Source organism: Alosa alosa, chromosome 1 (genome assembly GCF_017589495.1).
Source record: "Alosa alosa isolate M-15738 ecotype Scorff River chromosome 1, AALO_Geno_1.1, whole genome shotgun sequence".
Taxonomy (NCBI): Eukaryota; Metazoa; Chordata; class Actinopteri; order Clupeiformes; family Clupeidae; genus Alosa; species Alosa alosa.
The window spans coordinates 35433448-35459430 of record NC_063189.1 but is presented as its reverse complement, the minus strand read 5'-3'; the positions used below and the strand labels follow the sequence as shown (position 1 = coordinate 35459430).

Sequence of the window (25983 nt, the reverse complement as noted above, 5' to 3'; positions counted from 1 at the left end):
TAAAACAAAAGGTAATAAATATGGGAATCAGTGCTCTTGAAATAAGCCCTACAGTGGCATATCCTGTTGTTCCTCCTTGGCTGATGTCAGAGGTTCCAGTAGACTTGGGCTTATTAGAGGAAAAGAAGGATGTTGAAGTGGATCATTACAGGGTCCAGAGTTACATTGCGAGCAAATATAAAGAAGCAGTCATTTTATGTACTGATGCATCTAAGCAGACTGATAAGAAAATGGGAGTTGCTTATGTTATCCCTCAATTAAACATTGAATCTGGAAAGAGAATCAATGATGATTTAGCTGTATACACAGCAGAAATTATAGGAATATGGATGGCCTTATTGTGGGTAGAGAGCAATAGACCTAAGCAAGCTGTGATTGCGTCAGACTCTAGCTCAGCTTTAATAAGCCTTAAACGTTGTCATTCTGAGTCTAGACAGGACATAGTATATGAAGTAATGCAATTAGCCAACAATCTGCTTAAGTCTGGTATTACTACATTTAAATGGGTACCAGCTCATATAGGTGTAGGAGGTAATGAATTAGCAGATAAATGTGCAAAGAAAGCAGCAGGGAAGTCTGATATAGAGTTGAATATTAAATACAGCAAAGCTGAAGTCAAAAGTATAATCAAAGCTAAAAGATAAATGAAAAATGGCAATTTGTATGGGATAACGAACAGTCTGGAAGACACCTGCATAGTATTCAAGAAAAGGTGGGGAGGAGCAGGAATACATGCAGAAGCAAGCAAGAAGAAGATGTGGTGTCCAGAATGAGGCTAGGACATACATGATTAAACAGAACATTAGTTACCATGAAAAAGCATGTTGATGGAATGTGTGAATATTGTAATAGTCAAGAGACCATAGAGCATGTAATTATGTTTTGTCCTGAGTACCATCAAAGCCAGACAAAGATTTATCTCACAACTTGGTGAAATCAGATGACATTAAATTTGAATGATATACTGCAAAGAGAATCAGGTGAAATTTGTTTTTCCTTTTTTTTCTTTTTTTGAAGGTAACTGGGTTATTTAAAAGAATTTAGGAAAGTGTAGGATGACCATTTGATCCACACTCCAGTCCAGATGGTGGCGGTAATGCACCAAAAAGCTGGTTGCCGACCACCATATAAAAAAGAAGAAGAAGAAGAAGAAACAGTTCAACTGGTTCAACTTCAAGCTCAAGGCATCAGCATTGCACTCACTGGTCACTGCTCCATCGAATATGGGAAGACTTTGTGCGGTCAGAAACTGCGGTAAAATCTCTCCACAAAGGAGTTGTCATCGGCTTCCTTTCCACAACCCTGAACTACTAAAGTTGTGGCTTTCATTCCTCGGGTTTGACACAAACACCCCTGTAGATGTTCTTCGAGAAGCTGACCATCGTGTTTGTGCCATGCACTTTCGGCACGAGGACTATGTTCAATCTACACGTTCTGGAAGAAAGTCTCCAACTAAACTCTATCTGATAAGGACAGCTGTACCGACGCTTAGTGGACCAATGCTAGACGAAGAAGACCTTTGGGTAAGCTAAACAACATACAATGTTATCTGATATGTTATTTGTATGACTAGTTTGACCTAGGACTAGGAAATAGCCTCCAAACACTTTCCTGGGTAGCTACAGAGGTTCGATAATTGCAGTCAGGGGCATTATATATTAGAACATTTTGTTGTTTTGGGGGGTGGGGGGAATGCTAAACTAACCACTCAGTGAGTTGCACAGTTTTGAAAACGAACGTTAAGGATTGTTGTTAGGACGTGTTTGTGCATGCCCATAGCCAGCCACTCTGAAACAGTCAAAGGCGATTCAAAACGAGTCAAAGTCGAGACAGGATCCATCTTCAAGGGGGACCACCCTTTCAACCACCTTGAAATGGCACAGTCTGAGCAATCATTACAACAGTGCTTGTGTCAGTAATATTGATGAGATGTGTTCTGCAACTTGTTACAGGCTGTTGGTGGTGTAGAACCCCTTGTTTTCAAAGCTCCTGCAAAAGACCGGCCTTCTACCTCCGGCATGTCCTTGGTCCTCACCAGCCCACAGCAACGGCTTCAGCAATCCACCAAATCCCCAAGGAAGTCTTTATCTGGCAGTTACCTTGCTTTCCCTGTGATCAGGGAGAGGCTGTCACTATCTGTAAGTTTGTATATTGTTTTGTCTTGTTGTGATTCAATCACTAGAATATTAAGGATTCCTTTGTTTATGTTTATGCATAACAGACTGTGGTGTGTACTTTATAAATAAAAGTGAAAAGAAGTATGAAAAATGGCTTTTTATGTAAACATTTTTAACAGAAGCTGAATGCAAAGGTAAGTGGGGATAAGGCCTAGTCCACACGTACCAAACCTATCTTTTTTCCCTCCGTCTTCTCTGGAACCTTATCAAGAATATTTGCGTCCAAACGGATCCATCTCAACACGACTCTACACGTTACTTCATATCCCAGGCCTATAGGTGGCACTGTTTCTTTACAGAAATTGACCAAAGCTTGCGCTGTAGGCTATACAAACAGACAGAATAGGCTACGACGAAATGGCTAGTGCAAGGAAACCAGAATTGTTTGTGTGGACTTATAGTGAACTGTCAACTGTAACACTAATAAACTTAATTTTTACGGTTTGTGGAGGGTGCAGTCCCGTCCTTTATTTGGCTAATGCAGGTAAAAATAATCTCCTTTACTTTCTTTGGTTGTAGGATAGTCCGCGATTCACATTAGTTTTGGTTATCACCGCAAGTGCAAAGGCTAGGCGCGTACCCAAGTTCTAGGCTATTCTGTCGCCACATTTATAATATTGCTATAATACCTTTGTTGGTAACAGTCGATACTTTTGCTTGCATCAAATTGCGCATTCGCATTTAGTGCGCATCTATAGGCTTAACATGAGTTCTAAGCATCTTTGTATGCTCATATCTGACTTCACTATGAATGCATTTATTTATGTTGTAAGACATGTAAAATAAATTAATGACACCGGCACTACGCACAAATTAATGTAAACTTACACCGCACTTCCCTAATAACTTAAGTTCTCTTGTGTCACTGACAGTAGCTAGAATGCATAAAAAAACACCGGGAAAAACAGTGTTCAGTCCACCAAGTCATAAGCTATCAGCGCTGCGCAGCATCAGTTGTGATATTTATCCTACGGAGTGTAATCGTAGGTAATGTCATGTATGAAAACTAGTATTGTTAGGCAATACTATAAGTGTCAAGTCCTGGGCAGCTGAGGTGTGGCGATGACCTCATCGATACGCAAGTTGGATGTGCGGTTTCGCTGTCCAAACGAATTCAAAAGGGCTACGGTTTCAGATTTTTCCACTCTGGGACCAGGTTTCAAAAAAGTGTGGTTTCGGGCAGTTCGTTTCGACGCTCAGCCAAGACGAAGCAAAACCTCTGCGTTTAACCCAAAAAGCGTCTCCGTGTGGACGGGCCCTAAGTCGGTGGTAGTGTAGTGGTTAAGGAGCTGGGCTAGCGTGCAGTAGCCTGAAAGTTGTCGGTTCAATTCCCGGCTTGAGCAAGGCACCTTAACCCCAAGTTGCTCCGGGGACAGTGTGATCCCTTGTAATATAACTGACATATGTAAGTCACTTTGGTCTTTGTCTGCTAAATGTAATGTAAAGTCAGAATAAGTTCTCTATCTTGAGTCTGAACCCCGCAGGGGGGGTTTGCCGCCTCTGTTAAAAAAAGTCTAGCGGAAACACTGTCCTCATCCAAGTGGTTGGCCCTTGAGGGCCCACTCCAGAATTACACGATAAGCCACAAGTCGGCATTGCCTGAGGATTACATATTAACATACACTGCGTCAGCAACTAGTAATGAGACGGTGGCACAGTTTTCGAAAACACTGTAGTCTAGCTATATGCGAATTATACAAATTGGCTCTGACTAGGAAATGCAATACAACAATGTAGCTTGCCTTTCTGACAATTGTCCATTCGGTCCTTCCGGTGTGGGGCATTTCTTCCAGTTTATCGTTGAGACCCAGAAGTATACAGCACGGGTTTAGACATTAGCTGACGCACTTTGTTGTCTGTGATGCAGACTGACGACACATCAGCCTCGTCGACCGAGGGATAAGTACATTTTTAATCTCAAAACAAATTTCATATTTTTCCGTCATTGTCAAACATGTTCTATCATAGTAGCTAAACATTGATCAGAAATTACTACTTTGCTTTGCTCTTTGCAATGTTTTTGTTCTTCCTCCTCCTTGTACCCCTATTTTTACAGTACCTGTACCCATCTGACAAACTTGTCTTTTGTCTCTGTGATACTGTAATTCTTGTTGATATAAATCTGCAACCAGTCAAAATCTATTGAGTAGTCAGTACTGTAAACAAATGGAAAGCATGATGTTCAGGGCCCTACAATTTGTTTATTGTACAATATACAGTCTACAATGCACTGTACTGCAGTATACAATAATAGGGACACAAATCATCTATCTCATTCCCACCTTCAACAACCTGTTTGCTCTCTGAACTGGCTTATATTGGTTGTGTCACATCATTTGAAACAAGTGAAATCAATTTTCAATCAATTACTGTACAATACTGTAAGCAAAGTGTATGGCCTTGCACATTGTGCTTTCCATTTGTTGAGTGGACTGACAGTTCTGAATGCTCAATAGATTTTGACTGGTTGCAGATTTATATTAACAAAGAACAAGAATAACAGTATAACAGAGACACAGGGTACAGTACTGTAAAAATAGGGGTACAAGGAGGAGCTAGAACCATGCAAAAATAAATGCTTTGAACAATGTGTGTGTTTTTTTTTTTTTCTTTTTTACTTTTTGGTGTATTGTTTACTGACTTCTTGATAGTGTATATAATGTATATATATTAGGGGTGTAACGGTTCATGTATTCGTATTGAACCGAAACGGTACGGGCGTCACGGTTCGGTGCATGAATTGACAAAAAAAAAAATACATAAAACTCGTGTGCGGATTAATTAATGTCGTGAAATTACTGTTAAGTAGCGAGAGTTAAGGGAGTTCTTTAGTCTAACGCTAATCTGTAGCCTCGCCTTTATTGGCTGATTGGCGCCTATGTTTTTTTTCATCACCCAGATGTTGTAGGCTACCAATCACTGAAACGAGGGGAAAAAAACAACTTCCCCTGCGCTTCAGCAGACTTTAAATACACATACAAATAGGGCCAAAACCTATGGCTTAAATTAAATGATTTCGTAATGACAGAAAGCTATGTAAATCGCGTGGTAATTACCTTTATGTTGGGGTAACTTGTAACTTCTCACATGAGGAGCTGGTAGTGTTAAGTGCATAGACCGTAAAATAACAACGCTAACCAGGCTAATAAACAAACCATGCTACGGTGAGTTAACGTCAAAGGGCAAAGTCACGTGACTTCTAGTTGTAGTCTGTTTATGAAATGAAAGGAGCAATTTCGTTTTTTTTTAAAAAGGCAAAATGGTGTGATTTTCAGTTAGTAGGCTAGATTATTACTTTACACACAATAAAAAAAATATTGAGGCAAATTGTAGACCCTTCCATATACAACTAAACACAGATGTTGAAGGTCTTGCTTAAGTGGATTTTTTAAAAATAATTTTTCTATGTAATTTGCACTTTCAGAAATAAGAGATGCTGTAGGCCTATTTTCAGTTTTATAGCTGATTGTCTTATTTTGTTTACAAGTTACAGATGGAGTCTGGGTACTTATTGTACCGTTTAGCCTACATCTTACACACTTCAGGCTGTTGCAGATAGCTCAGGGAAAAGACTGTATGACACTAGGTGGTACAGCCTGAGACATGTACAAAAAAAAATGCTTTGTGCATTTTTGTTTTGCTTTTCCCTCCATTGTACCGAATTCGTACCGAACCGTGATGTCCGAACCGAGGTATGAACCGAACCATGACTTCTGTGTACCGTTACAGCCCTAATATATATATTGCCCACTTTGTTTATGATCTGAGAGCAGTGTTTGGTTTTGAGCACTGGTTAATATTTTTTGAGGAGAAAGTTTGATTTTACAAGGAGTCAGAGGTCTTGTAAATAGTGCTTGAAAATGGGCTTTTGTGTTTAATGTTTTAAGAATGGAGCAAGGTTTCAGAAATTGTGTTTTAGCAAAAAGTGTAAGTGAGATCTGCAAATTATGTTTTCCCATGTGAAATGGGTTTAGGTATTGACAACAGACTGAACAACTAGATGTACCGCATAGCGGTACAAAATATGACCGCCGCTCAGTCCTGTACATCCTTTCCGCGAAAATAAATCACACTAATCAATTTGTCTCCATCTTTTACTCCATACCCCACTATTGAAACTTTTGTGTATGCTTGTTTGGCATGCCTGTGTGTGTGTGTTGTGTGTGCGGCTGCACAGAAAGTAGCCTACTGGCGCTGAAAAGGTGAATAGATTGTAGAATAGCCAAAGAAGTTGTAGCATTGTTATAAAACCTTTAAAATCTCTAAACAATCACAAGTAGGGCAGTTCATCACAGTTCATCCATTGCAACTGGATTGATGAAAGGTCACTTACACCTGTAGGCTACATTGTATTTGGGAAAAGCAAAAGGTATCAGCATAATGCTATATATTTATTTATTTATTTATTTATTTATTTATTTATTTATTTATTAATAAACAAACAAAAACATCTCTGTCAGTTCCATGCCGTTTTCAACAGCTACCAAAAACAAAGGTTATTTTTGGATAGATGGATTTTTAGGGCCCGAGCACCGAAGGGCGCAAGGCCCTATTGTTTTTGTAAGGATTATTATTATTATTATTATTATTATTATTATTACGAGTATTTTAACTTTGTCTCAGAGCGTTTTCCTTTTTTGAGGTGGTCAACATGGGTGAAAAGTCTTTGAAATTTGGCACACACATCAGGTGTCACGCAAAGCAGTTAGGTACAAGAGCTTGGCCCGGGCGTGGCCCAGGGACTCAGTAGCACCCCCTTAGGTGATTGATGCAGTGGTTGGCACATACTTTCAGCTAGACACATCAAATTTGGTAGGTGTGTGTCTCCCCAAGATGAACAACTTTCGTATGTACAATGCATTAGCCACGCCCAACAGGAAGTGAGGTATTTGGGATTTTGTGCGGACTAAAATGTGATGAATTGTGATGCTAAAAGAGGTGCTTCCCATCAGTGAAAACGCATGAAATTTGGCACACACGTCAAGAGGTACCATGAATACACAGGGGAAAAGCCTTGGCACTGGGCTTGGCCCAGAAACTCCATAGCGCCCCCTTATGTCACTGTGACTTGTGGTTGGCATATAGTTTTAGATACACACACCAAATTTGGTGGGTGTATGTAACTCCCAAAAACAATCAACTTTTGTATTAACATGCCATTAGCCACGCCCACAGGAAGTGAGGTAATTGAGATTTTGTGCGTTGTGGACAGGGGGTCAAGAGCGTGCAGATTAGCTTCGGCATGTTAGCATATGACATTTTCACATATAGCGCTGCATGGAGCATTTGGAACCAGCTCCATGCACGAAAATCCGTGTTGGGCACGAGCTCTCATGCGCCGTACATGTTGGTGGGCGGTACCTATCCGGGCGGCTACAACCAAACGTTATTCAGTGCGTATTTTTTGAGGAGCCTATAAGAAGGCGTGCATATTATGGTTGTTTATCCATCATAACGACAAATAAAGAAAATTCTATTGATCTTCTTTTCGTTGTTGTTTGTCCCGAACAAACATAGCCTAAACATGATTAAAGACAATAAATTACACAACAGCGGCATAAAGACTTTGTCTCGTTGCACCATGGGTCTCCAACAGCTCTCAACCTATAGCCGCCCCCTTTGGAGCTTGCCAGAGGCTGAAGCACTAGGCTACTACATTTAAACACAATTATTGCCGCGAGGCATTCCAGCCTACTTAATTTAATAAAAAGTAAACCATGCATAATTAAAAAAAAAAAAAAAAAAAATCAATTTAGGCTACTTAGCTATGCAATAAGGTTTCCATTAGAGCACAGCGCCGCGTTCAATGAATGAAGCAAAGGCCTTGTCTGCATAATAAACAGCTGGAAATTCCAACACTTTTTTCAACTACATTTAAACTTTACAGTGATCATCAAATACCCTCTAGATTTAAATGCCCATCAGTCTCAACATTTAACTATATAATAAAAGTCAAAAGTAAATTAAATCCCATACCAAAACCGAAAATCGTCTGCGTTTGATAGCCTGGTATGCCGCTCCAAACAAAACGCATGTCTCACAATAACGCAATGTAAGAAATAATGGTCTGCCTCGAATAAGCCTACCTCAAATAAATAGTGCATGTGCTTTGCAGCCTAAGTAAATAGCAGACCCTGGACATAATTTAGGATTTTACGGAAAGTATGCAATCATGTCGATGTTGGACGCCTGGCGATGCTCTGGCCGTCTACTGTGCCTCTGACACCGCTGCCTCATTTGGATGGTAACTCCACAGGTGAGCTTGAAGATTGGATGTCGTGGATGCGTAAGTAAACTGTTTTTTGCTGAGTCCGCAGAGACAACATTCTCTTTAACCGTTACTTTACCATCTGCGGTGTACAACTCTAAAGACACCACATTTTAGATGAGTTGGGGGCGAATTGTCGCTCAGGCTGACCGTTCTGTGCGTTATCTTCAATACTATCTTCAATAATATTGAATATCTTCAATATTATTTTCAAAACAGGGTGGCTATTGAGGGCTCTGGCTCCAGTCATTATTGTGGCTACTGGCTATTATTGGCTTGATTTGGTCATGGGCCAACGAATACGTTTAGAGCACCCGCTATGAGATGACAAACAATACAATAAAAAACAAACTAATCATGTAAAAATGCGCTACACCTGGCACTAAAAACCGAACAGTTTATTTATAGTTTGACTACGGATATTTCACGTCATGTTCGAATGCATATTTGCAGCAGGACAACAGGCAGACCGCTGTGTTATCCAATGAAATTAAGTTGCGCTTCAGGGCGACTCCACTTGGACTTCATGCGCGTTCCCGAGCCACTTTTCTTCTTCTTGTTATGAGGCAAGAACTTTATGTGCATTATCGCCACCCTCTTACTGGAGGACGACTCTCTTTTTACAGAATATCCAATAAAAATCGACGTTGGTCCATGCGTCATTTCCAGCTTTGTAACTTGGCGCATGGTCAGAGCCGACTGGCGCTGGATCCGAACCCCAGTGTTCAAGACGGCGTTGACTATGAATTGGCCAGATTTACTAGCCTAGCCTCCACCATTTATTTGTATGGAGGGCGGGACATAGTCACTCTCTCCAGTTATATATAATACCTCCATGGTTGTGGACATGATCAATTTTAACATACTCCTCCTAGACGATTGATCCGATTCATGTGAAAGTCGGTATACATGATTCCAATATGCTTCTGATTCTAAATTGTGAAGCTTTTTTTGATATGTTGTAATTTGACGAAATGGCTAAACTATGAATTTTAATACCGTTCCACATAAACAATAAATGTGTCTTAATTCACCATGCATGGCTTGAAATGTTTTAAATTTCACAGGTCTTTGAATACCATGGTAGTGATGATATTCACATGCCCATAATGCATATTTGGCATAGCGCCACCACCTGGCAACAGAAAGAATGGCAATTGAACTGATGTCACATGATCAATTTTAACATACTCCTCCTAGACGGTTTGTCAGATTCATGTAAAATTTGAATTAAAACATTATGCCAAGATGTTGCTGATGTTAAATTGTGAAGGGATTTTTGATATGTTGTAATATGTCAAGATTTTAATAATTCACCATATAAAAAGGAAATGTGTCATAAAGTCACAGTGCATTGAATGAATGGGTTGAAACTTCTCAGGTTAATGGATATTATGATTATGTTGATATCCAGACACCCAATGGGCCTGCCTGGCACAGCGCCACCACCTGGCCAAGTAGGAAATGTGCCAGAAATGGACAATGCCTTAAGTGATTGATCTCAAACTTAATAAAATATTGGATATCATTATTGTGATTATATTCACATGTGTAATTCACATGCCTAATATAGCGCCACCATCTGGCCAAAAAGTGTATCAGAAATGTTCTTTGCTTAAAATGAATAATCTGAAATTTCTCAGGTTAATATATATTATGATTATGATGACACACAGTGTGTGGGGGCTTTGACAATCATAATGTGACCGCTTCGCTAGCGGCGGTCATAATTTGCTAAATGAGTTCAGACAACTGAGAACCTTCTTCACCCAATAGGTTTTAGTGTTTTAGCAATTGAGAGAAACTGTAAAAAGTATTTCATAATGAGGGGGGAATAATGTTAGTAGCCTAAGGTGTCTCTTATTTCATGTTGAGGTTTGCTTCCCAGCATGCATTGAAAGTCAGTTGCCTCGTTTATAGGGTATTATTATTATTATTATTATTATTATTATTATTAGTTTTGTTTTTGAAACAATATGGTTGGAACGGTTGGAAGCTAAACTCTTACCGATGTTCTGAACAATACAATTACGGGATATGCCCATTGAAAATTATTTAATAGTTTATTTTTTAAAAAGACACCGTGGACATAAAAATACTAGCTCTAACCCAGTATAAAAGTCCAGCTGACAGATCAAATGTGTATTTTGTTGGAGGATGTAAACTGTCATGTATGGATGGTTGAAAATCAGCTCAATACTAAAGATAAGCTCATAGCAAAATGGATAACCATGATAACTTGATCAGATATATTACATAGGCAGTCTGTCTCTCACGGTAACAGTAATATCACCCAAACCAAAGCATTCACCCTGCCTACAGGTATTAATTGACCTATGTACAAGTGCTGTAAAATGGGTAGTTGTCATGTAAGGCAAATACTATAATATTGTTATTGTTGCGGTTATGGATTGGCAACGTTGGAGAGTTACGTTGCGGCTACGTAGAGAACCTTACACTTGCGACGTTGCCGCAATGTTGCCTGACATTGCTGTTAAGGACTAAGCACAATGGACTTGTCTCTGCGAGACACTCTGGCAATGAGCAATGATGCACATTACTTTTACCCCTTGCATCCCGGGGAACTCAGTGTATTTGATATAGGCTGTCCAGAGGCGAGCTAAACTGATGACGACAGCGCAACATTGGTCGTAGTGTTATCAAATTGCGTCGAAGTCCGGAATCATTCAGAGTAAACATTGGTCTAGTGTTATCCAATTGCGTGCAGTGAGATTTTCAAATGAATGCTTGGTGCCGCTCCTCGAGTTTGGCCATTACATTGTTCGTGGCCAGACCCTTAATCTTTCTAGATTACCAGGGTCTGGATTTTCCAGGCTAGTTAAGGACTGGCAACGTCCGTAAACAGTTCCGAAACGGCACATTCTAATTCCAAGTTGCTACAACGTAATCTGATGTTGTGGTTACGGATTGGCAACATTGGAGAGTTACGTTGCGGTTATGAAATGAAACCTTTCACTTGCGACGTTGCCGCAATGTTGCCTGACGTTGCTGTTAAGGACTGGCGGCATCGGTAACTTAGGCTACATTACGGTTACGAAACGGCACCTTTCAATTCCACTTGGCTACAACGTAGCCTGATGTTGCGGTTATGGATTGGCAACGTAGGGGAGTGACATTACGATTACAAATTGTCACCTTTCACTTTGTATGTTGTGGCAACGTTGAATGTGACGTTGTGGCAATGTATTTTTGGTCATTCAATTACATTGCAGCAAAGTACTGGCAACGTAACTGTGCTAGCTGGGTTGTGTTTCATAGTGTTATACTGTTTTTTTGTATGAAGCCTGTACTGAGCCTTTCTAATGAGGAGACACAGCACTCAAAAAATCCTCCATAGAAATGCATGGGGTTAGTTTGTAACACCAATATGGCAGTTGTCTACGCATATCACACCCCTTCTGCGGCAAAACGTTGACATGTGCATACATTGAGCCAATCATTTGGTGTGTTGTGAATACATTGAGCCAATTATGTTGTGTGTTGTGGAGACGTGCCAATCATCAGAATTCCAACAAATGTGGAACGGAGAAATCAATTGGTGGCTGGCTGCTCTAAATATCTCTACTACAACATCGCCTGACAAAATTAACCAGTATCGTGTTTGTGAAGAGCATTTTGCACCGGACGACTATGTTGAAAAGATGTAATATGCGCCCAGAAAGACGGTACTACGTCTGAAGGATATGGCCGTCCCATCCATTTTCAAAGCAGGCAGAACAAAGTGCACCTGTTACTCTTCCTTATGTGGATCTGTGTCGTGTCAGGTGTACGATAGAAGAGGAGTGTTCAAATTGTCTTTATTATAAAGCTCATGTTGAGTTCAACCTGACTAACATGAACAACCAGACTGAAAAAATCGCTCTTATTGTTACCGGTGAAATTAAATAACTGCGGGCTAGTCCATTAATAATTTTTATAGACGTTGGCATGCTTCCATACATGGCCTACTGCTGCACCACTGCGGTGCGCACCGTGGTAAAGTTGGTTTTATATTGGACGTTGGAGATTCGACACATTCGAAAAATCTATTTAGCACTGACTACGATGGTCGAGTTTGTGTCAAACCAACTTTAATGTGTTTAAACAAGGCCTGCCTATATTACACAAAGCTTCTTTTGTCCAAAACCCATGTTTTGATTTTATGATTTTTTTTTTATGCTGATAAAGATTTTAATCTATTATGCGGCTTCACCTTTTGACTTAACCATACTAAAACACATCTCCTGAACTCGGCTTACTGCCCTTTCTAGGACACAAAGCTCCTTTTTCCCTAAAACCTACTCTTTGATTTTATGCAATTTTTAATGTTAAATGTTTTAAATCTATTATGCGGCTTGCCCTTTTGACCTACCCATGTCAAAACTCATCTGGTGAACTCTGATTACTGCTCTATATAGTTTACAAAGCTTCTTTTTCCCAAAATACCATTCTTTGGTTTTATAAATATTTTTAATGTAAAAAAAAAAATGCTTTTAAATCTATTATCGCGGCTTGACCTTTTCACCTACCCATGTCAAAACACATCCCTGTTGTACTCAGCTAACTTCCCTTCATGGTACATAAAGCTTCTTTCTTCCAAAAAAACTCACTCTTTGATTTTATATTAATATTTTACTATTCAAAATGCTATAAATCTATTATGCGTCTTGACCTTTTGACCTACCATGTCAAAACACATCTGTTATTACTCAGCTAACTTCCCTTCATAGTACACAAAGCTTCTTTCTTCCAAAACTCACTCTTTGATTTTATATTAATATTTTCCTATTCAAAATGCTATAAATCTATTATCTTGGGCTTGACCTTTTGACCTACCCATGTCAAAACACATCTATTGCACTCAGGTAACTACATATTACACAAAGCTTATTTTTTTAAAAACTCCCTCTTTGATTTTTTACTGAAAAAAAATGTATATAAAATCAAAGAGGGAGTTTTTGGAAAAAATAAGCTTTGTGTACTGTGTAGGGCAGTTACCTGAGTGCAATAGATGTGTTTTGACATGGGTAGGTCAAAAGGTCAAGCTGCATAATAGATGTATAGCATTTTTGAATAGTAAAAAATTAATATAAAATCAGAGGGAGTTTTTGGAAGAAAAAAAAGCTTTGTGTACTGTGTAGGGCAGTTCTATGAGTGCAATAGATGTGTTTTGACATGGGTCGGTCAAAAGGTTAAGCCGCATAATACATTTATAGCGTTTGTTGACAGTAAAAAATGTTTATAAAATCAAAGAAGGAGTTTTTGGAAAAAAGAAGCTTTGTGTACTATGTAGGGCAGTTAGATGAGTGCAGCAGATGTGTTTTGAGATGGGTGGGTCAAAAGGGGAAGGCACATAATACATTTATAACATTTTTTTATAGTAAATCATTTATATAAAATCAAAGAGGGAGTTTTTGGAAAAATAAGCTTTGTGTACTATGAAGGGCAGTTAGCTGAGTGTAACAGATGTGTTTCAACATGGGTAGGTCGAAAGTGGAAGTCGCATAATAGATTCATGGCATTTTTGAATAGTAAAATATTAATATAAAATCAAAGAATGAGTTTTTGAAAAATAGAAGCTTTGTGTACTATGTAGGGCAGTTAGCTGAGTGCAACAGATGTGTTTTATAGATTTTAAGCATTTAAAGCATTTTTTTACATTAAAAAATATTTATAAAATCAAAGAATGGGTTTTGGGGAAAAATAAGCTTTGTGTACTATATAGAGCAGTAATCCAAGTTCACCAGATGTGTTTTGACATGGGTAGGTCAAAAAGGCAAGCCGCATAATAGATTTGAAACATTTAACATTAAAAATTGTATAAAATCAAAGAGCAGGTTTTAGGAAAAAAGAAGCTTTGTGTCCTAGAAAGGGCAGTAAGCCGAGTTCAGGAGATGTGTTTTAGTATGGGTAAGTCAAAAGGTGAAGCCGCATAATAGATTGAAATCTTTTATCAGCATAAAAATTTCATAAAATCAAAACATGGGTTTTTGGACAAAAGAAGCTTTGTGTAATATAGGCAGACCTTTTTTTAAACACATTAAAGTTGGTTTGACACAAACTCGACCATCGTAGTCAGTGCTAAATAGATTTTTCGAATGTGTCGAATATCCAACGTCCAATATAAAACCAACTTTACCACGGTGCGGTGCGCTATGTAATGTCGCAGATCCAACACAAAGACAACTTCAACGTATTTTCTATGAAGTAGGCTACGCGAGCTAGCCAACTCTATGTTCTTGTAGGTTAATGAAATGTAGGCCTATTGCGTGGAAACAACTATTGCTAAATAAATCCCCACCCTGACCCTTCGCGGGCTCCGTATGGTTCTGACGCGAGTAGCAGAGACTTGCAACAGAGAGGGTTAAAACGGATCGGCTAGTAGCCTAATCAAAGATCTTTGGTTGCAAGCAACAAGTTTGAGCTGCAGCAGAATTGGTTAGAGACTGAATTTACCTGTGTGTGATTAGACATGGTTCTGTGCGTTGTAAAGGGCTGTGATAGTAAGTCGAAGGTGTACTCTACTATCATGTTTCATAGAATTCCAACGAAAGACAACGAACGAAAAATTAAATGGCTGGCTGCTCTGAATATAGATCTCACAACACCGATAGAATCAATACGTAAATGGCGTGTTTGCTCAGAGCATTTTGCACCAGATGATTATTTGGAAAACATGGACAGAGTTACCCGTACCATAGTACGCCGTCTAAAGAATACGGCCATCCCAACAATCAGAGCACAGACAGGACAAAGTGGATCATCACCCATGGCTGTAAGTGTTACACTGTTTTTAGTTAGCTTGAACCAGGGGTGTCAAACTCAAATTCACAGGGGGCCAAAATTAAGAACTGGGAGTATGTTGCGGGCCAAGCTCAACATTTATTGAATAACCGATGTTTTTATTTAATTAAAACTGTATAGGCCTACACACAAGAAAAAATAGAATGCAGGCATTTCTGAATATAATCAGATATGCATTATGCATCTATTTATGTATCAGATACATAAATAGAAAAAATATATTGAATATCTGAATAGAAAAAATATATTGGCCTATTTTTTGCAGGTGAACTATAAAAATTGTAAATAACATTTAACAATTATCAAAATTGTAATTGTAACTATTAACAGTTAACAAACTCCCTCTGAGAATGGCCGTGCTGTTTGCGCGATATCCTGTGCAACAGTAAAACTCGCTTTTACAGCAGCAACACTTTGTGACTTGGCTTGTCTGCCTTGCCTTCTGTAGCTTAAGCTTCGCATCCAGATCTTTGTATTTATCTTCATGTTTAGTTTCGTAGTGTCGTTTTATGTTGTACTCTTTAGTGACCGCTACGGTGAATCCACATACCAAGCAAACGGATTTGTCCTTGAATAATATGAACATATAATCGTTTTCCCACCTATCTTGAAAGCTCCGACTATCAATCTTTCGCTTCGCCATTTTCGTTGATAGTTTGTCTGGTTGCATGGATACGTGTTTTGTTTATGAACAGAAAAGGCGGCATTAACGATGCAACGCATTTTGGGATTTGAAGTGTTATCGGTGTATGATACACTATTCACCCCTTGCAGACACGTGACTTAAGTCACGTGACGGCTCCATGCTGGACGGCAAAAAGATGGGAGACGGACGGCAAATTACATTATGTCATAAAGATTATGATAAACTGAACTCCATTACTATAACATCTTTGTAGTTCAATGTATTGCTGTTTGGGGTCTGATAGTCAAAGACGATGCCAGTGGTGTTAGATGAAATGGGTCATGATCGCAAATGTAAAGTTATTAAAACTGGTGGTAACAGCAAGGGGAGATAACGTTACGTTAGGCTACTGTAATTAACATTATGGTAAATGAACACGTATAAGTATTTCTGGACAAAAATATTGCAAAGCGATTTTGGTTACTTTATTTGTCTTGCTTTTATCAGTTGTAACATAGTCAAAACGTTAAGAATGTCATATCAGAACATGAAATAATAACTAGCTGCCACACTTAGAAGCTAGCTATTCTAGCTAACGTTTATCGTAGCTCATAGTGCTAGGGCTAATGTAACTCGTCAGTTTGTACGTTGCCCAGCGAATAAACTTACTTCTTACATGTCTTAAGTTAAAGAATTGAAAGAAATAGGAAAAAAAAAAAAAAACTTGAACAATATTATCTGTTTACATTCAGATCTTGCCAAAGACTTTGCCTAAGTGCTATCTGCCGTCCTGTTCAGAGTCTATGGTTGCTATAGCAACCGCTGCTGTGCTTCATACACTGAGGAGATAAGCATGCAATTCTGGTTGAAATACTCCCGAAACACAAAGAAAACAAACCAAAATATATCTATGCAAGAACATGGGATGTTGTTGTATTCCAAACAATAAGCCAACAGTCGTGGAAGGGCATTACTACGGTTAAATCTCACTATAATCTCCTAGCTGTGCGATATGTCCCATTACAACCCATTGATTTGATTTGTGTTCTTGCCGTCCACTAGGCTATTTTGCTGTGGCGCGAACAAAACGTGACGTCACTTGCAAGGGGTGAATATGTACAGTATGTAGCAACTTGATGGGCTGCGCTCATGCGCTGAATAGAATAGCGTGCTAGGCCAGCTCTAACGCGGATGCGCTGAAGAGAATACTGTCGGGCCAGCTCAGATATGGATGCGCTGTATAAACTACGAGGCGGGCCACTTCTAATACAGATTGAATAATGGCCCGCGGGCCTGAGTTTGACATCCCTGGCTTGAACGAACAATTCACAATTAAAGTGGTGTGAATGATGATGTTTTCACTGGTGTCCCTTTGTTATGACGCACTTTCTGCGACGGTTACTCGTCTTTAAATGACCAGAGCCCGTTTGACTTATCCCCCTGAGGACTTGATCTGGGGACGGCGCATGCGTTTGGACTTCCGTGTTTGGAGTTTTGCTCCGAAGAAGACAAGGCGGTTTGTTTAATGCGATATTTAATTAAATTGGTTGTTGTGCATAAACTGAGTTGTGACTGAGTCTGAATTTAGATTGATAGGATGGAGGAGGGTGGTAGAGAGGATGAAAGGATGAGTGGGAGCGAGTCATGGAGTGTATACTCAGAGTCAGGGACATGGTGGAGGAGGCAAAGGGAGAACAGCTAAGAGGGCACTTGAAGTGGAGTAAAACGATACAAGAGTTGTAAGAAGGAACGTGACAGAAGAGGACGGGTATAAGGTTGTGATTAAATTTAAAGAGGGTAGTGATATACAGGACGCAAGTCTCTCTGCCTTAACGAGTGGAGTAAAAAAATCAGTGGGTGAAGTAGAATTGGCAAAAGTGCTACGCGATGGCAGGTTGTTGATTAAGTGTAAGGACATAGGACAACGAGATAAGGCTATGCGAGTACAAACAATCTGTAAAAAGGAAGTGAGTGAAGTGAGAATGTTTGGCGAACACCGGAGAGCGAGGGGGGTAATATCAGGAATCCCTTTAGGTGAGAAGTTAGAGGAACTCAAAAAGATTATTAAGGGAGGAACAGTAGTTGAGATTAATCGTCTTAAAATGACGAAGAATGGTGAGAAAGTTGACAGTACCTCAGTACTCCTGGAATTTCAGGAAGGGGTGCGGCCATCTAAAGTGATGATAGGGTTTATGAGTTTTAGTGTGAGGGTATATTCCTCCACCGTAAGATGCTACAAGTGTCAGAGATATGGACATATTGCAAGAGTGTGTAAAAGGAAAGCAAAGATGTGGAAAGTGTGGTGGAGATCATGAGTATGGAAAGTGTGGAGATAGTGCTGAGAGGAAGTGCTGTAATTGTGGTGGGGATCACACAGCAGCTTATGGGGGGTGCCCAGTAAGGAAAAAGGCAGTAGAAGTGCAACAGATACGTGCAGATCGAAATCTTACGTATGCAGAGGCAACCAAAGTGGTCAACGAGCAGAAGAAAGAAAGCCTTGTAGTGAGTTACATGCAGGAAAGGGAAAAGGATGTGGTAGAAATCAATACAGAAAAGTTGGTTCTGTTTGTAGCATATGTGATCAATTGTTCTGAACAAACAAAAACTGAAAAAATAAAGATAATAATGAAAGCAGCATGTAAGTTTTTGAATATGAAAGATTTGTCTTTTGAAAAAATTCAAGCAGGTCTTGTTCAAAGTGAGGTAAGTGAGGGAACATTGCATGGAGCTCTAGATCCACCATGTTCATTTTGCAATGGAATGCTAGGAGTCTTATTGCAAATGGCCAAGAACTTAAAGGTTTTATTGAAGACTTAAATGATAAGACAGATATTGTATGCATCCAGGAGATTTGGCTTAAGTCTATTTTAGACTTTATGATAAAGGGGTATATAAGTTTAAGAAGGGATAGATTAGAGGGAAATGGTGGAGGGTGTGCTATTTTTCTAAGACAAGGTTTACAATATAGAGAGTTAAGGAAGGGAAATGAGTGGGAGTTTATTGCAGTGGAGGTATGGACAAGTGAGGGAAGTGAACTTTTATAATCCATGTAAGCAACTGGAAATTGGGCACTTGGAAGACATTTGGGGTGAGTTAAATGGGAAAGTTATTTGGTGTGGAGATTTTAATGCACATGGCATATTATGGGGAGTAAAGGATGACAGTAATGGGAGCATTGTTGAGGAATTTATGGAAGAGAAAGAGCTAGTGTGTTTAAATGATGGAACTGGTACAAGGATAGATATAGCAAGGGGGACGGAGTCTACAGTAGACATTACACTAGCTACAGTAGCAATAGCTAGGAAGTGTAGGTGGGAGGTAATGAGAGAAAGTACAATGGGAAGTGATCATTATCCTATACTAATTCAAACAGAAATGGAATTGACTGTGGAAAAGATAGTGAGGGAGGGGAGATAGAGGTTGGAAGAGGCTGACTGGGAGAAGTTTAGAGAAATCAGTGAGTGTTCTTTGATGTGGGTCAGAGATGATCAAAAAGTTGAGGAGTTAAATACAGAGATAAGTAGCACTATAATTCAGGTAGCAATAGAGGCTATTCCAAAGTCTAAACCCACAAAGTTGTGTAAAATTGTGCCATGGTGGTCAAAAAGAATGTGGTGAGGTATCTGGAAAAGAAATAGAGCTTTTAAAGAGTTGAAGAAGACACATAATTTTTCAAAATCTAGTTGAATATAAGAGACTACAGGCAATAGTGAGGCAAACAATTAGGAGCAAAACCAGTATTGGAAAAGGTTTTGTGACTCAATTGGAAGGTCAACACCAGTGGAGAAAGTATGGGGAACTATAAAGAGAATGAGAGGCTGTGGGAAAGAGTTTGGTTACCCAGTAATGAAGGATGGCCAAAATAGTGTGACTAGTAGTGAAGCTAAAGCGGAGCTAATAGCAAAGACACTAGTAAAAGTACATAGTTCTTAAAATTTAAGTCAAGAGGAAAAGAAGAGGAAGGGAGGATACTATTGCAAGATATGGGAGTATCAGTCAGGAAGGTGATGGTGAAGATGGTAGTGCGTTAAATAGATTATTTACAATAGCTGAACTTAATAATGCCTTAAGGAAGCTGGGTAAGTCAACTCCAGGAAGGGATAGTATCTGTTATGTCATGCTAGAACAGTTAAGTGATAAAGGGAAAGAGATGTTGCTAAATTTGTACAATAAGGTATGGATAGAAGGCACTATTCCAAGAAGTTGGATGGAGTCTATAATTATACCTATAAGGAAGCCAGGGAAAGATCCAACAGTTCCAGAAAGCTATAGACCGATTGCTTTGACCTCTCAGATGGGGAAAACTATGGAAAGGATGGTCAATGATAGAATGGTATACTACCTGGAGACTAGAGGTCTGATCAAAAATTATCAGAGTGGGTTTAGAAGAGGAAGAGGAACAATGGATCCTATGGTGTGTTTGGAGTATGACGTAAGGAGAGCTCAGACAAATTAAGAGACAGTATTAGTGGTGTTCTTTGATATTGAAAAGGCTTATGATATGCTGTGGAAGAAGGAACTGCTTATCAAGTTAAAACTAATGGGAATAAAAGGAAGAGTTTTTAGCTGGTGTAAGGATTTCTTAACAGAAAGGAAAATAGTTAAGATTAATGAAGTATTAAGTAGTTATTATGAAGTAGTGAATGGCACTCCTCAAGGGAGCATCATTAGTCCTTTGTTTTTTTCAATAATGATTAATGATGTGTTTAAATATGTTGGAGGCTCAGTCGATGTAGCTCTGTTTGCAGATGATGGTGCAATGTGGAAGAAGAGTAGAAATGTTGAATATGTTGTTAATAAAATGCAACAAGCAATTAGTAATATTGAAAGATGGGCATTTGAATGGGGATTTAGATTCTCAGTGGATAAATCAAAGACCATGTTTTTTTACAAGAAAGAAAATAAGTCCAGATTTAAAACTTAGGATATATCGATCAGAATTAGAAAGAGTAGACTTCTTTAGGTATTTAGGTCTATGGTATGACAAGACGCTTACATGGGCAATTCATGTCCAAAAAGTAGTGGAAAAGTGTAAGAAGGTCTTAAATGTTATGCGTTGTTTGAGGGGAGTAGAGTGGGGTGCAAGCAGACCAGCTATGAAAACTATTTATATAGGATTAATGAGGTCAGTGTTGGATTATGGATGTTTTATATATGGGTCTGCTTCTGCAACTCAGTTAAGTAAACTGGATGCAATACAATATCAAGCTTTGAGATTATGTAGTGGGGCATATAAAACTACTCCTGTGGTTGCTATCCAGGTAGAGATGGGAGAGATGCCTCTTAAGCTAAGAAGAGAGCAGTTGGCCCTTGTTTACTGGGCAAACCTGAAGGGCCACAAAGATGACCATCCTTGTCAGAGGGTTCTAATGCCCTGCCAAGAGAAGGGAAAAAAAAACAAAGCTCATGTTTTGGTTGGACAATAGGAAATGTTGCAAGAGAAATGGATATTACAACACTAAGTGTAAGTCCAACAGTAGCATATTCAAGTGTTCCTCCATGGATGTTTAAAGAAGTAGCAATAGATTTAGCATTATTGGAGGAAAGGGAGAGTGGAGTTACATTTCAAATGCACAATTATCAATATTATGTCAGAGAAAAGTATGGAAATAATATTCATGTGTACACAGATGCATCAAAAATAAACAAGAGAGTAGGAGTTGCATAGGCTATTCCTGAATTAAAGTTGGTAAAGGCTAAGAGAGTTCGTGATGATCTTGCTGTATATACAGCTGAATTGATTGCAATATGGTTGGCGTTATTATGGGTGGAGGAGTATAGATCTAAAAGTGTAGCAATATGGTCTGACTCAAGTTCAGCTTTATTAAGTATAAGGAATGTACATTCTGAAGCCAGGCAGGATATTATATATGTGAGAGTGCATTTGGTAAATAGGTTAACCAATTCAGGAGTCGGCATCCTTCTGGGGTGGGTTCCAGCCCATGTAGGAGTAGTGGGGAATGAAGTGGCAGACAAGTATGCTAAACAGGCAACAAAACAAGACAGTATAGGTATTCAGGTACAATATAGCAAAGCTGAAATTAAAAACATGATTAAAGCTAAGAATAAGGAAATATGGCAATATTTATGGGATAATGAAGTTACAGGCAGGCATCTGTAGGCCTATTCAATTCAAAAGAATGTATGATGGAGTAGGAGTACCAGCAGAAACAAACAGGAGGAGGATATTGTGTCAAGAATGAGGTATGGGCATACAGGGTTGAACAGCACACTAGTTCTAATGAGAAAGCATGCTGATGGTTACTGTGAGTGTGGCATTCAAGAAACCGTAGAACATGTCATAGTACAGTGTCCTAAATTCCAACAGGAACGACAGACACTTATAGAGCAGCTAGCACAAGAAAAAATAAGTCTGGACATAACAGATATACTGCAAAGAAATTCTGGGGAACAATGTTTTAGATGTGTTTTTCAATATTTGAAAACAACAGGTTTATTCCATAGAATTTAGAGGGATGTAGTATTCAGACCCACACTCCTATCCAGAAGGTGGCGGTAATGCACCTAAAAACTGTTTGCCAACCGCCAAAGAAAAAAAAGAAGAAGAAGACTTATCCCCTCTCATATCACACAAAATCTAGTTAAGAGCTAGGCTAGTTGGCGAACTCATTAGACCTAGTATAGTGAATTACTCCTCGTTTGTACTTTTCTTTCGAAATGGTGAGCCACTGCATGGTACCGCGATGTTCAGTCAGAACAAGGAAAGGACAAAAAGTAAGTTTTCATCGTCTACCGAGAGATGTGGAGCGCTGCAAACAGTGGCTATGGGCAATGAACCACCCGATATATTTACAACACACAGCCATGAAAGACCTAAAAAACAAGATGGTTTGCAGTCTACATTTCAAAAAGGAACACTTCGAGTTAAATGTCCTGGGAATGAAGAGAGTCGCTCTTTTGGATACCGCAATTCCGTCGGTGTTTACCTTTCCAAATGACTGCGAACAGCGTGCAACATCTGGAACTAGTAGCGCTAAGGTAAGCGTCTCGCTCGATTGCTGATAACACACACAGTTGTCTGCAGTAAAGCAGGACATCAAACATGAGTTGTATATGCGTTGGCTGTTTACTAAGTAAACCTACCATCTTCCGCATGTTTTTCTCGCTTTTGGTTCTAATGTGTCGGGGTCACTGAAAACATCTCGAGCTGATAGTTCAGTCGGATTGACTACTTGGAACTAATCCTTGAAGAAACACCATTTCCTGTAGGGGATAACTGGCACAATTTTAACACTTATATTTTCTCAGTTCAAAATCGATTCACACAAAGACAACTTGAGAGCTGTGGAATTTAGGCAGAAAGGACACTTACATGTTTACTCCACGAAAGTTGAAACAAAATCTAGTTCCACACTCTTAGCAAGTAGGTGGTGGTAATGCACCTTAACCACCATACAAAAAAAAAAAATCAAAGAAGTTGGCAAATTCATTCTGATACTCATGTTTTATTCTCTCGAAATTATGTTAAATTGCCTTGTGGTCAAGTTTATTTATATAGCGCATTTCATACACGGGTCATTTAATGTGCTTTTCATAAACAAAACCAAACAATAATAACAAATAAAAGCATAGAAGGGAAATATAGTCAAAGAATAGTTCAAAAGGTAAAGATCATAAAACACACAAGGTAAAATAATTTAAAAATAAAGAATAATTAATAAGCAAAAAACAAAGGCAAAAGTAGTAAAAAAAGTAATAAAAGACAAGGTAGATTTATATAAAGGCAGATTCAGAATTTGTAACTCAGCGCAGTTAGCAGAAAGCCTCTGAGAACTGTTTGGTCTTAAGTCTAGATTTAAAACTGGTTACAGTTGGGGCCTTTTTGATGTCATCTGAAAGTTGGTTCCAGAGCTGAGCCGCATAGCAGCTAAATGCTGCTTCACCATGTTTAGTTCTAACAGTATGTTTTACTAACAGGTTTTTCACCTGGGGACCTGAGAGGACGAGAAGGTGTGTACTGCTGAAGCATGTCTAATAGGTTTAGGTCCTGCTCCGTTTACTGATTTATAAACAAGCAATAGTGCTTTAAAGTCAATTCTGTGACTTACTGGAAGCAAGTACAGGGACTTAAGAATTGAAGTAATGTGGTCAGTTCTTTTAGTTTTTGTTAGAATCCTAGCTGCTGCATTTTGTATCACCTGAAGCTGTTTAATAGTCCTTTTAGGAAGACTGTGGACAGTCCATTGCCGTAATCAACCCTGCTGGAGATAAATGCATGAATGAGTTTTTCTAAGTCATGTTTTGACATCAGCCCTCTAAGTTTGGCAATATTTTTTAGGTGGTAAAAAGCTGATTTAGTTATCGCTTTCATGTGGCTGTTGACATTTAGATCACTGCCAATTAATACACCAAGATTTTCAACAGTATCCTTTGCCTTCAACCCTTTTGTGTCAAGGAGAGTGGCAACCCTAAGTCTTTCCTCCATTTCAAAAAGTAAGGCTTCGAACTCAATGTCCTGGGAATGAAGAGAACCACTCTGAAGGACAATGTGATTCTGTTAATATTTCAATATTCACCTTCCCAGGTGAACAGCCAGGGCATCTAGAACTAAACTAGTGTTGCCGCGATTAGTCGACTTAATCGACCTAATCGACCATGAAAATTAGTCAACGGCATTTTTTTAGTCGAAGAGTCGTTTTACTATTGACCACCTATTTATTTTTGGTCTCCCGTCTCAAATGGCTCACTGTAATGTTATTAACTCTTGAAAAGGACGACTGTCTTTGGATGTTAAACAGGCTACTTAGACTTTGGCAGTCATGTTTTAAACCCTGCTAAGGTCGCAAGTGGAAACGCATGTAGCAAAGCTGCGTGCCTGCCTGCTTTCAGCGCGATTCATTATTAGGCAGTTAAGCGGGGGACCTTAAGCTAGTACGCTAGTCCACACTCTGACTAATATAGGCCTAGTATTGTGGAAATTGCAATAAATGAAGTGAAGAGAGTGGTTCACGTTGACAACGCAACGGCGTGTCATTTATTCATTCATACAAAAAAAAAACTTTAAAATGAATATGCGCTGCCCGTGATACCAACAATCAAGGTGCGCGTTATTTCCCATGTTCAATAAGTCACGATGCATAGGATATTTTTTTGCGTTCAAGCCAACAGATAAAGTGAGGTATCCTATGTGGTAAGACGCACAAAGTGCCTGTAGCCTACTTGTTTAAGTCCTCAACTCCTGTCGCCTTTCAAAGTTGGCTAGACCATCGTTTCTCAAACTTTGGGCCGCGGACGAGCTCTGGCCGCGACGTGGACACTGCTGGTGGAGTGAAATTATTCCCGGGGCTTCGTCTGATAATTTGCTGCGCAATTGATCAAGGAACCGCGGACCGACAGAAAAAGAAAACAAACGTTTCTGCAATCAGTGTCATCAAACATAGAGGCATACAATTAAATGGTGGTATGAGCGTTCATTCAATGCATGCGTGTGCGCGAGCGAAACTGAAACCACTCGATAACGTTGATAGCAAAGCTCCGATTCACCTATTGGAAGGCTATTTAATTATGAAACAACATTTAATAGAACAATGTGGATTTATGCAACTTCCATAAAAACAGAGCACAGACTAATACACTATCTAGCATTGTATTGTATAGTCAAATTTGAATAACATGGCCAAAAGCTATTGTGGCATAATTAAATATCATGTCAATATTCTTTCCATTTGCCTACCAGTGTATGATGCTTGCATGAGGGAAACATCCCAAAACAATGGCACCCATATAATTGCTGTTGTTTTGAGAAGTATTTATCATGTAACCATGCAAAAGCAATGAAACTATTGTAATTATATTTTACATTGGTAAAGCAGTCCTCTGTTTTCACAAACTTTTTGCACTTTAAACATTGGCTGCTTTGAAGTGCATGTATAACAACATAGCATAACAATAATAATTGTGATGTGATATAATGATAATTTGATGGGGGGTGGGTTCATGTAGGTGCCATGATCGGCCCTCAGGTCAACAACATAGCATAACAATAATAATTGTGATGTGATATAATGATAATTTGATGGGGGGTGGGTTCATGTAGGTGCTATGATCGGCCCTCAGGTCAAAGATGTTTGACAAACATTGAACATTGT

At 39.1% G+C, this 25983-nt stretch overlaps 1 protein-coding gene across 2 annotated transcripts in view; it reads left to right on the top strand.

The window, feature by feature from the left end:
• Nucleotides 1-1162: 1162 nt before the first annotated feature.
• Nucleotides 1163-25983, top strand: part of LOC125302884 (zinc finger protein 84-like) — a 45991-nt gene continuing 21170 nt past the window's right edge. Inside the window, exons 1-2 of one of the 2 annotated variants that reach the window (XM_048256220.1) lie at nucleotides 1163-1523; nucleotides 1953-2138. In XM_048256220.1, coding sequence (XP_048112177.1) covers nucleotides 1224-1523; nucleotides 1953-2138 — 486 coding nt within the window. In that variant the 5' untranslated portion in view covers nucleotides 1163-1223. Of the gene's footprint in view, nucleotides 1524-1952; nucleotides 2139-22421; nucleotides 22874-25983 lie in introns of those variants that run through there. The other variant, XM_048256229.1, reaches the window with a different exon arrangement.